Source organism: Xenopus laevis, chromosome 9_10S (assembly GCF_017654675.1).
Source record: "Xenopus laevis strain J_2021 chromosome 9_10S, Xenopus_laevis_v10.1, whole genome shotgun sequence".
NCBI classification, from domain to species: Eukaryota; Metazoa; Chordata; class Amphibia; order Anura; family Pipidae; genus Xenopus; species Xenopus laevis.
The window spans coordinates 63,275,416-63,288,560 of record NC_054388.1 but is presented as its reverse complement, the minus strand read 5'-3'; the positions used below and the strand labels follow the sequence as shown (position 1 = coordinate 63,288,560).

General features: G+C 35.8%; 1 protein-coding gene across 5 annotated transcripts in view; it reads right to left on the bottom strand.

Annotated features, from left to right (window-relative positions):
• The window catches only part of slc4a10.S (solute carrier family 4, sodium bicarbonate transporter, member 10 S homeolog), a 111,311-nt gene that overhangs the window by 12,140 nt on the left and 86,026 nt on the right, over positions 1–13,145 (bottom strand). For all 5 annotated transcript variants that reach the window (XM_041579123.1, XM_018238823.2, XM_041579120.1 and 2 more), the window contains exons 10-20: positions 11,390–11,536; positions 10,135–10,235; positions 9,504–9,678; positions 9,243–9,376; positions 8,353–8,598; positions 6,644–6,749; positions 4,743–4,904; positions 4,020–4,133; positions 3,696–3,857; positions 3,090–3,341; positions 1,159–1,227 (exon numbers count right to left, since the gene is read on the bottom strand). In XM_041579123.1, coding sequence (XP_041435057.1) covers positions 1,159–1,227; positions 3,090–3,341; positions 3,696–3,857; positions 4,020–4,133; positions 4,743–4,904; positions 6,644–6,749; positions 8,353–8,598; positions 9,243–9,376; positions 9,504–9,678; positions 10,135–10,235; positions 11,390–11,536 — 1,668 coding nt within the window. The remainder of the gene's footprint in view (positions 1–1,158; positions 1,228–3,089; positions 3,342–3,695; positions 3,858–4,019; positions 4,134–4,742; positions 4,905–6,643; positions 6,750–8,352; positions 8,599–9,242; positions 9,377–9,503; positions 9,679–10,134; positions 10,236–11,389; positions 11,537–13,145) is intronic.

The following is a 13,145-nucleotide window of genomic DNA, read 5'->3' as shown; positions in this document are numbered from 1 at the left end:
AAGCTACAGCCTAGTACAGCCCCACCGAGGATCTGTGACCATATAAAAGAGCAAGGCCACTGAACCACAGTGTACAAATCCCTGAACTACAAATGACCCCTAATATCCTAGTATTCATTATCCAGTGCATTCATATAATACATGGGCTTAGTTTTGAGTAAAGTCACTAGAGTCTAAAGCTTGCAGTGTTTCCTTCAAATCTAATAATATGAATACACAAGACATCTTGCATTAACTGTACTGAATCTGCACCCTATCGCAGTGTTAAAAGTACAACACTTTTGCAAAGTGGTTTCTAAAAATAAACATTTCTGACTTATATTTTTTTCCCATTTACCGTTGTAACTTTACAGTTATACAGTTATGAAGTATAATGCGCCCCCAGTCATTAACAAGGACATAACAATTCAAGAAACGTGTTATTCTATGTAATCTACTAAATGTTCACATTTTGGGGACAAAATAGACAAAAGTAAATAATGTGTCAATATTTTACTTTATTTATTGGTAGTAATTAAGGATTCTTTGGTTCCCGGGAGGTCAAAGCATCCCCCCAAAAAGGTCTGCAGCTGTTATGCAGTTTTTGTGCATTACTAAAACACTCCATGTATGTGCAGGTTCATACTGTATTCTGTGTACACAATCTTTATTATAAATGTAAATTATTTCGTGGCTGGGAGTAATAAGATACTGAAGCCTGACCTGGAGCACTTTTGCACATTTCTAGAGGTACAGTTTTGAAGTGAAATCTCCAGCAGAAGATTTTTTTGCAAATCTAGGTTGGAATTTTGCAACACATGTGTTGTGTTGGAGAAAAAACACATTTTTTTGTGCTAGAAAAAATGTCAGCATCATAATTAGAATAACGCTGTGCATGTTGCTATGCACTGAAATAAAAAACATTTTGCACCAAAAATCCTAGAAACCCAATCAACACCATTCCCATTGTCTCCGCATTTGATGACATTTTGGTGGTTTTGGAAAAATTTCACCCAAATTTTGAGAATGTTTCTGTGGTTTCATATGGCTTCAGCACAATTTTGCTTATCACTAGACATTTCACTTAGCTGCCAAAATTCCTTAATGCTATTCACGAAAGCCATTTGAAGTAAACCAAATCCTATTTCCTACATCTTGTACCAGTTAGGAACACATTACCTGAATTCCCTTTAGTGATGAGGATCCCATATAAAGAAAGACTCCGTAGAGGACTGGCATGGGAATAAACTTCACATTGGAAGGAAAGAGAAAAAAACAAATTAGATAAACCATTAACAGGGGTCCCCAACCTTTTTTAGCCGTGAGCCACATTCAAATATAAAAAGAGTTAGGTAGCAACACAAGCATTACAAAAGGCACATGGGGTGCCAAATAAGGACAGTGATTGGCTATTTGGTGGCCCCTATGTGGACTGGCAGCCTACAGGAGGCTCTATTTGGCCGTATACCTTGTTTTTATACAACCAAAACTTGCCTTCAAGCCAGGAATTCAAAAATAAGCACCTAGTGCTCTGTTTTCCATGGTTGGTGCCTTTTTGTTCTCTAGAAGGAGTACCAGCTCAGGCAAGCTAGTAACCCCCCAAATGAATCCACCTTTGCACTGTCCCCATTTTCCTTGTCCTTGAAAGTGCATGTAGTACTACAGTGCCCCCATTGCAATCCCTAAAACAATAACTGGTTTCTTACCAAAACATTTTCTTCATGTTCTCCTAAGAGTGGCATAACATGACATATTTAACCGTAAATACAACAGTTTTTTAATATATAATATATATTCAAGTAAGTTAAGTGTAAGGTGTACTGAAAAAACCTTGGATATCGTGTTGCATTTGTAGCACCAGTTACACTTTCAGTGCTTGAAATTTCACTGTTCTTTCCATTTAAATAGTATCCATCATTTTTGCATATATAGACCACTGGCGTAACTATAGAAGAAGCAAGCCCTGCAGTCGCAGGGGGGTTTGGAACATGAAGTCTGCTTTCTCTCTATTTAAGGAGTTAAAAAAAGATTGCAAAGAAATCCCCTACCCAGCTGTTTTCTTACTGGCTGGGAGTGAAGGACACTGGGGCGGGGAGCAGAGGTCAGAAAGTGGTCAAGGGTGGGTTAAGGTGACTGTGCGCTGGGCCCCTCTAACATTTTTTTTTTTTTTCATTTTTTTTTTTTCATTTTTTTTTTTTATTTGAAAATTTTATTTTCATAGAAGAAAAAGAAATTCTTATAAACATAACAATGGCACATGTATAAGTGGTGCAGATACATTATCTTAGATTGGCACAGTGAAATTTGCAGGCATTGTTATAAACATTACTGTGTGTTATCAATAAACCTTTGTATTGAACATAGAAGCGTATATTTGACTTTATAAGTGCCGTCGTCATGTGCTCAACCTGTAGTATGAGGCAAGTATTGGCCAATCCACTAACAATGCTTCGTGTAGGTCCAAGATGGGAAGAGAAAGGTGGGGCCCCTCTAACATTTGTTTGCTGGGGAGCTGGGTGTCGGCTTGTTACACCATAGATAGAGACCCCATTTGAATAAAAACATTTCAGGACTACTATGTTATTTAAATAAAATTATATTTTAAAATAAAAATAAATAAAGTTATAGATTGGTAATTCGTTAATAAGGATGCAACACTATTCATCGATGCTGCTGACCAGTTCTATATCAGTTGTTTACCTAACAAAGTATAAAGTGAACAAATATTGCTTTTCTGATATTACACTGTATAATACTTAAGTAGGGTGAGCATACTGCTTTTCCATTGTTCTACATCTTTACTTGCAAGAACAAAGAAGATCAGGGAGGATTCCCTTGCATTAATCAGGTCACCAAACCTGCAAACTTATTGTTGTGTGATAAGTATTGATGTCTTAAGACATCAATCCTGATGCACTTCTCAGCATGTAGTAACCCTTGAGAAAATGGTGGTGTATGCTGGTTAATAAAGTCCAGCTAAATTTGAGTAAGGTAGGGTGGAGTAACAAGGTTTAGAAGTCTTTTTAACTTTTTTTTTTACAATAGGCCATTAACGGATATGAAAACGCAGACCCAGGTGTTTTAACCACTTCTCTGTTTCAAACCATTACCTGCAAAACCCTTGTCATGAAAACAGAAGAGCCCATCAGAACAAAAATCATAAGCCCAGTCACTCTTTGCTCACGAATACCCAAAAACTTGGGTTGCTCTCCAGGTGCTGAGCACTCTGATTCCAGTTTCAGACTGTTGACATGTGTTATAGAGAGGACAGTGGCAGCTACAAACCATGGAAGTCCCATGACAGAACATACACCAAGCATGACTCCAACCATCAAAAGATCCAGGTGATAGCCGCATCCTTTCTGCAGAAAGGCAAGAAGATGTTGGATACAACATTAAAGCTAACAATTCACAGGAGATATAAAACATATTAAGATCACACAGAAAAAAATATGCACAAATTATATAGTCACAGGTAATGTCCTTGAAATTCTCAATGCTTTAAAATCTTAGTACTGCACTGAGTAACAGAAGAAACCAAATGTCCAGATCTATAGTAACTGGTAAAACTGAAATAATTAAAAGGACACTGAAAGTCTATTTATGTTTAATGTCATTTTAATGTATTTTAAAATGAATGCAAACATATAAAATAAACATAATGTATACAATGTTAAATTTACATAGAAAATAGTATATTTTTGTTTCATTAATACATTTAACTTGTGTTCTTTCCTGTTGATAATAACAGCTGTAATCTGTTGGTCCATAAAGATTAGAATTGTACATAGTAAAGATGGAATAATTGCAGCAATTACTGTCCACCAAGGGTTGCGTCCTAATGGGTTAACAATCCAACCGCGGTCATCTCTTGTGGGCTAGGGGGAAAAAAAATAAATATATAATAAAAATGTTATCTTTATGAAAGATCCCTGTTCACATATACCTGCTGTTTATTTTCTGAAATGATAAATTACACTTTGTATGGTAAAGTTTTCAGTAAAATGTTAAACATTTAGTTGCAGTATAACAATGGTTACCTTGAATTCACTTGGGACTTGAAGCTTAGGAGATGGAATTCCAATACAATAGTCGACTATAACCATGGTCAAGATGGTGAGAAAAACAGCAAAGTCACTGACGTTGGATCGCACCTACACATAAAAAAAAACAAAAAAAAACCTCTTACATGCATGTATCAAAAAAGTGGGGAACAAGGCATTTATTTGAACAAAATAAATTTTAAAGCAGGCAAAACATGACGAATACAGTAAACAATGCAGCATGATCATATCTTATTCTAATAAAAAACTAACTTTCTATTTAACATCTAAATATATTTACTTCCGGCATGCATCTTACGTATGGGTTTGGCCAGGAAAGGCATGTTACAATATGGTCTTAAGTCTTCCCATAACAGCATTAGGGTTGGGGATAGAAAGAGCAATTAGACAGTATCGGACTGGTCCACAGGGATACCAGGAAAACTCCCGGTGGCCCAGGTGTCAGTGACCCTCATGCTGCTAAACATTTGACTTATTTCATAGCCATTCCCATGAGATAAAGAGGCTAAATAGATGGACCAATAGATTATTGTATGTGAAGAAAAGAGTAGGACAATAGAGGTTGAGTGAGAAAAGGAAGAAAATTGTACTGAGGGTGGGACCCTGGTCTAAAAACTTTTGGTGGGCCCCTGGTGTTCCAGTCTGACACTGCATATATAGCTGGGGAGGCAACAATGCTACATAATAAAGCTTTCATACCTTTGTTGGGAAATAGCGGCTGGTTTTGAATTGTTTCAGTGTCGATGACATTGCAACGGTTGCAAAGAATAAAATGACCGACCAAAAAAGCACATCAGGAACATAAGGCCCTTCATGTCCACAGCCTCTACCGACAAAATCTCCATGGAAGTTATGGCAAGCCTGTTAGTGGATGGAATTCAGTAGAAAAAAATGGACTAATAGTTTAGTCGAGCCAGGAGTTTTCCAGAGTTCTCCTATTTTATTCTATTGGGACATTATGCAATATCAGAAAATGTTCTTGGGTTACTTACTTGTGCTAGAAACTAAAGATTTTTGCACACAGTTAATTACTCTCATTATAAAACTAGTTTACACTATCTACAATGCATAATGGGGCAAAGTAAAGCAAATTAAGGAGTAAGTGCGGCTCACCAAGGTTTCTTTGTTGGTTTATTCCACAGGTTTTCCTGTGTTTGATATCCCAATTAGGTGAATCAAAAAATTTGTGTTGTTGTGGAACAAATCCAAGGCAGCAAGCTTGACTGCAGTATTCTTTATTTGGGAAGGGTATAGCCCGAAACACGTTGGGGCCAATTCACTAACTTCGAGTGAAGGATTCGAAGTAAAAAAACTTTGTGTTTTTTGGGCTACTTGGACCATCGAATGGGCTACTTCGACCTTCGACTACGACTTAGAATCGAAGGATCCGAACTAAAAATCGTTCGACTATTCGACCATTCGATAGTCGAAGTGCTGTCTCTTTAAGAAAAAACTTCGACCCCCTAGTTCGCCATCTAAAACCTACCGAACTCAATGTTAGCCTATGGGGAAGGTCCCCATAGGCTTTCCTAAGTTTTTTTGATCGAAGGATATTCCTTTGATCGTTGGATTAAAATCCTTCGAATCGTTCAATTCTAAGGATTTTCTCGTTCGATCAAAGTAATAATCCTTAGTTCGATCGAACTATTTGCGCTAAAATCCTTTGACTTCGATATTCAAAGTCGAAGGATTTTAATTCCCAGTCGAATATCGAGGGTTAATTAACCCTCGATATTCGAACCTTGGTGAATCTGCCCCGTTGTGTATGTTTATTCCCCAATAAAGAATACTGCAGTCAAGCTTGCTGCCTTGGATTTGTTCCACAACAACACAAACTTATTGATTTACATAATGGGGCAAAGTAAACAGAACACAGTTTATGCAATAGGTTACATTTCCAAATGCATCAATCTGCACCCATCCTTATGTTACAAAACATGGATAAAGCTCAAGCCGATTTCTTATAACATTATTAAAGCATAAGGATTCACCATTGGAATTATTCGACTAAAAAATACAGGGCTTAAATTAAGCTGTAGAGGCTAACAAAACTATTTGGAAAGTTGACGCATATCGCGAACAGCTGGAAATGTATTTATTAATAGAAATATAAGCTTTCAGATATATTTTGCATCACTTTAGATGTACCATCTGCCATGTGAAGACAGAAATCCTCTTTTGTTCAACAATGTTTTTAACTTGATTTCCGTAAAGCATATTTTGATCGCTGATGCTTGGCCATTATTTAGAGCACATACAGACACAATGGATTAAGTAGTCACATCTTTCAAGCAATAATGACCTTTTGATATTTTACGGTAATCATACCCATAAATCATGCTGCTCTGGCACTCTTAAGCACCACTGTCCATGCCCTAGAAACTATCCTGGACTGAACTTCTGGTAAACAGACTTTATCTGAAGCCTTAATGCTTCAACCATTGTCAGCAAGCAGCTTTTCTTGTCCACAGCTAAAATCTCAGTGTAAAACCTAAAATGATTCTAGATGTGGTGCAGCCCTTGATACTGGTCTTGAACTCAGAGGTTATTTCTAGTTCAGACATTCCATTTTGCAAAAAGGCTAAGTAATTGTCACTTACATCCACAGTTAGGTTGTTCCAAGATATTTCCGAAGCCGTTATATTAGATGCCTTCCAATAATTCAGGGTTTTATTGTTGGGATATTCTGGTTCCATACAGTTACATCTGGAAGAACAAGTCAGAATCTATGGGGGATGATCTTACAGATGGTATAATAATGTTTTATGAGCTATATAAATACATCAGAAGATCAAAATAATGATTTCTTTAGTGTGTTGTAACATTATGAGGAACACCCCTTGTATACCTCCTGAATACCTAAGAAGCGTTTGCAAGATTGCAGGGTTTAGAGGCTCATGTTAACTGTGATGGTACTAATACTCTGAACATTCCAGTCCTAGAACCATCCACCTATGTAGGTGGAACTCCAGGTTTAAATAAAGGATTTTAAAGACGCCTTGCTTTATGATTTCCTTTACAATTTAAGGCACATTGGTGCATTAAGGCACATGTTCTGTTTAATATAGAACAGAATATAAACTTGTGCATCTCAAGCTTAACAAAAGTGCCAAAACAAAGTGCAGATCAAGCTGACAGAGTTGGCAGATAGTTTGGAAAGCTCAAACAAGCTCAAGCTTACCAGCATCAAAAAAAATGGACACCGGCGTCCGTTTTTTTGGACGCCGGCGTCCATTTTTTTGGACGCGGGTGTCCGTTTTTTGGGCGCATTTTTGCCAGGGAATTTGCACCGGCATCAAAAAAATGGACGCCGTTTCATGAATTTCACAGGAAATTACCCCCAAATTCGCCCATCACTACAAATATACACTAAGACAAAATAGGGACTGTGCAAAGATGATACATTTAATATATAAATATATTTATATTTGCATATATTAAAATCACAGCATATGGCTTTGTAATATACTACAGACACTTTATCAATAAGTGAGGCAGCATCTCCCACATTTTCCTCCATTTTATACAATTTTTTCCATTTCAACAATTTTACTATTTCCCTCCAAAAAATTTAAATTTTCAGCAATTTCTATGCTGTTGCCAAAACAAAAAAAATCTTTTGACAAATTAGATTTATTACATTTCATTACCCATGAATATTTCTCAGCTTAATTAATATATAATTTGCAACTAGAGAAATAAGGCAAAATAAAATAAAATGGTGCAGATTTAACACCCTAATAAATTGTATACTTTCCTTTAGAGTTAAAGTGATACTGACACAAAAAAACTACTTTTTAAAATATGAATGTACATTAAAAGTTACCTATAGGTCATGTTTTTTTCTGAGAGGTTTGTTTTTGTAAGTTATTGTTAGTTGAAGTTTCTAAAGCTGACTGTTTTGCCAACCTGACTGTCCCATCTCAGTCTGTCAGTTAGAGATTCTAATGCTAATGGACTCCTGCTGCACAAATATGGCAGCCCCCTCATATATGAACATGGGGCACCAGACATGTAAGGTAAAAGCACTCTGCAAATACTTTATGGCAAAGTTATAAGTTGCTTTCAAAGGCAATATTATGATATATGTTAAAAGGGGAATATAGATATTTCAATCTTCTTTGTGAAATATATTTGCATCAATAACATATATTATACATTTGTTAATGTAAATAAAATCTAAAATCTTTTTTTGGGAACATGTATCCAGATATTAGATATTTTCAGGTTTAAAATTTTTTCTAGCAAGGCTTTCTATGTTTTCCTTTTTTACTGGAATTCTGTACTAGGAAAAGTTGGCTATACTTACGAATACTGTGTTAGAAGTTCCAAATTATTATTCATGTTGATTGGATATGTCTCACCTAGATGAATCAGCTTTTCTAAGGCCTCATAAATGAAAATGATGCAAATGAGAGACGCAAATGCCTCCTCTGTAAATCGGGTAATGTAACATACGAGAGAACTTGCATCAGTGGCGACCAGGAAAATACAATTAAACGCAGTCCAAAGACCTATGCTTGCCCTTAAAGAAAGGTACGATAGGTCATAGTCCCTAGGAAAAGAAAAACACATACATAGGAAAAAAAGAAATGGACCAAGTGGATATTTCTCTGTAATATATCTATATATATATATATATATATATATATTTATACATACATATAAGATATATATATATATATATATATATATATATAATATATATATATATATATATATATATATATATATATATATAAATAGCAACAAAAAAACGCACTCAGGACTTGATTTGTGCAAACAAAAGTGGTTTTTATTCCGACGTTTCAGCTCTAACACTCGAGCCTTCTTCAGGAAAAATGCATTACCCTTTAAACGTCGGAATAAAAACCACTTTTGTTTGCACAAATCAAGTCCTGTGAGTGCGTTTTTTTTGTTGCTATTTGTATTATTATGTAACCAGCACCCAGGCAGTTGCCTATTTTGCATGTGAGTGCTCCAGTTTGCTTGTGATATATATATATATAAGCAATGTAGGATGACGGCACCAAGAAATTGCAGCAACACAATATATATATATATATATATATATATATATATATATATATATATATATATATATATATATGTCTGTATTATATGTTCTACAGTTCATAGTAAATTATTTACTGTAATGCCATGCACATATTTATATATTTTATATTGGAGAGGACTTACTTGCAAAATTTGAACAATATCTTTTCAAATACCAACACTGGTCCGGTGCTCCCCAAAATTGTTAGCGGCTGTCCACCAAACAAGGAAAAGGCTATCCCTGTCATTGATGCTCCAAAAAGAGATTCTATTGCACTCTAGGTAAATCAAGATACAAAAAAAAACACATTGGTCCCAGGGTACATAGTCCAGAAGTATTAAATAATTACATCAAAACACTGCAGTAGGATCCACTGTAGTGTGAAGTTAAGGTACAACACCTACTATACGACCTTCAGTTGCCTCTCCAAGAAGACCTCCAAATGTGATAACAGGAGACATGCAAGCACAGTAAAGGAACAAGACTGAAGCTAAACATTGTAAGCTGAAAGCATCCTTGAAGTCACTCCAGAAGAATGGAGCTTTCCTCTTGACATCTAATATCAGTCCCCCAAAAAACCTAAAGTAAAGAATGAGACCAAATGGATTATAACAACCGTTCTATAACAAGGTTATAAGTGGCAGGGTTATTGAATTGATTAAAATGCAAACATAAAAACCATGGAGCAAATGTATTAAAAAAAAAGATTATAAAAAAACAGATATCTGTTCAAGATCAAGTTTTATAACTCCTATTTTAGAGATTCATTAAATGAAACAAATGTCAAAATTTTGAATGAAAAAATCTGACAAATAAAACCTTGCCGAGCTCCTATAATGTCAATGGAAGGTATATTTCCAACATTCAAACAAAGTCATAGTATTGAATTTTTTTGATTCAAGTTTTCCAAAATAGAATGTCTCTAATGTACTTGATATGTAAGTGTTGTGTTTATTTTTTATTATTAATACCACAAAAGGCAGTGCTTGTGGTGAGACACGTATATATATTCATGGGTAAAAGCTTCTAACTCACCTTCCAGTTCTCTGTAACTCTGGTCCACTATGCCCCCCATGCTCCTCTGGCTCACTTAATGCTGCTGTCCCATTTGGAACTCCTGGAGTTTTACGTTTCTCCTAAAGGAAAGGCCATGGAAATATAAGCAGATCAGACACTTATTTAGCAAATATGTTCTTCACAACTTAGGGGCACAATTACTAAGGGTCGAAGTGAATTTTCAAATTTCAAAAACTTTGAATTTCGAAGTAATTTTTGGATACTTCGACCACTGAATAGGCCAAATTCGACTTTGATTCGAAGTGAAAAACTTTGACTTTGAAAATCGAAGTACTGTCTCTTTAAAGAAGTTCGACTTCCACACATCACCATCTTAAACCAGCCGAATTGCTGTTTAGCCTATGGGGGACCTCCAATAACCTATCTTGAGTGTTTGGGCAAGTTTTGAGAAATCAAAGGATTTTTGGTAAAATTGTACGATCGTACGATTAAATCGTTCGAATTGTTCGATTCGAAGGATTTCATGGTACGATCGTACGATTTTAAAAATCCTTCGACTTCGAATGTCGACCCTTAGTAAATGTGCCCCTAAGAGTACATGGTCCTTAGTAGAAAAGATTTTTTTTAGCTTCCATCCGTTTCAACCGCAAATGGCCATATTTACCAACAACAGTTTTTAAATGGGCAGTATGCCACCTTGTTTGACATGAGTTAAAAAATAGAGCTTGTGCTGAACATAATCTTTGCCATGTTTTAATTAAAATGTTTTCATCTACTCCATGTTTTGTCCTTGGGAGGTAAATAATTAGATTATCAGCAAACATAAAATGCCCTTGCATAATGGACTCTGCTAACAAAAAGGGGAAAGGGAGGGATTGTATATTAGTAATGAAATGATCTACTTATCAAGGACCAAAAATGGAACATCTTAATTTGTTTTTTAGATTTTTAGATCTTGAACCAACTTTGTGCCTATTGTTAATTTTGCACACTGTCCAGTCCATGAATATGTTGTATAGTGATAAACTGACCCAATGTTTAGAAAATCTGGAAAGCACTGATCTCTTCTGATTTCTGAGGATATTTCTGACATTTACATTTTCCATATGTGACTCCTAGATATTAATCTTAAGGGTCAGCTGTTGTTATAAATAAATGTTCTTTTTTGCCATATTAATCAAATCAAACCTTAGCAATAAATATTAGAAAATATATCATTTCAGAATCCCCTGGGAGAATCTGCAGTAAGTGAGGAATCTCATAAAATCCTTACCTGTGATGGAACACTCTTGGGTGGCTCAATTCGAATTGTGGGGTCCCACTCTCCTGGAGGAAGCACAGTGACTTGGTCTAAAAATTCATCTATTCCTGCAACCAAGTCATTCCGATCCTTAGCTTTGTAAGCAACATCATGAAATACCTAATATTAGGTACAAACACTTAGATACAGGGGCTTGCAAGAGATTGTCCCATTAAATCATCGCTCATGAAAAGAAACTAAAATAATTAGAATAAGAATGACTTCAAATATAGCAAATGTGTTCAAATGACGAAGGTAGCGTGAATCAAAATGAATGATAAATGCAACTGGTTAAAACAGGACTGTGCAGCAGAACTTGCTTCTTCAGGTCAAATGATGAACAATACATGTTAAATATCAGTGAAGCAAATAGGATCTGGGTCCAATAACAAGCTTCCTGATTTATAAGAATGAGGGCTCATGTACAATATACCACCCTTATATAAAGGGGAAGGCCCTTATTTAACTGGTTCTTCTTGTCTGTCCCATGTTATGATTTCTTCTAGAGTTTCCTTTACCTCGACTTTACCTTGACTTATCATATGCACAGATTGTTTCTATGGGGTGCAGGGCATTGATGCACATGTACTCTATACAATTATGGGGAACCCACAGCAATATAATATAATATAATATTTTCCAGAACTGCTTCGTAACCATGATGGAATTACACTGCCCTAACATGACTACACACATGAATTCTAATTATTGAAATCATCATAGCCATTAAATTACTAAATCTAGAGGATGTCACTTGTAAAGCAAGATTGCTTTGGCTTTGCCTGGTTTTCTTATACTTGAAAATACAATTTCTCAGGGGGCTTTCTGACTATCTTGGTTCAGTGAGTTTTTCATGTATTATTAAATAGATGTTTTCCTATTGGTTCAAGGCTGTTGTAATTTGAAACATTTCTACATGTAGTGCTCTTGGTCAGAAAACTAGCATATTTATAAGTTTGTTGTTGTTGGAAGCATTTTCTAAATTGTAATCATTAATGATACAGCTTGAGATGTAATTTCTAAGGCACACACTCCCAGAGAGGAAAATTCCCTTATATAGGATTAATATATCTTTTGAAGAATCTGTGGAGCTTGTTACCATGCTGACCTACTTACTGGCAAGTTTTAAAGCATTTTATCATCAAAGACTAAAATATGGATTTACATAATAACATTAAAATGGTCACTTTAGGTTTGCAAGCATCCGTTGGTAAATAGTAGGGATCATATACAGATGATGCAGCCTTTTTTGTACTTTGAATAGTCATGGGCAAATTTGGGGAAATGTGGGAAAATTCGCGAAACGTCACCGGCATCTCGTTTTTGATGCCATTTTTGACGTCGGCGTCCATTTTTTTTGGACGCTGGCGTCTGTTTTTGGTGAAATTGTGCTGGCATCCAAAAAAACGGATGCCAGTGTCCATTTTTTTTTTGACGCAGCCGAATTTTCGCAGCGGTTTCGCGAAATTCGCCCATCACTAACTTTGAGGCCACAGGCCTATGCGCCAAAACAGAACAGAGTTCTCCCCATGAATACAGTGATGTCTGAGTTTAGCAGTGCTGTATTTATGAGGGGCCAATAAGGGGAAGCATGTAGATATAAAGATTGCAGGGAGATGTCAGGTAGAATTGTCCAAAGATTTGGTAGGGGAGGTCTGAAGCCCCTGCTAAGCAATCTATCAAACTGTATAAGTTCAGAAAGTTAGGGTCTTACTGAGATTACTGAGAT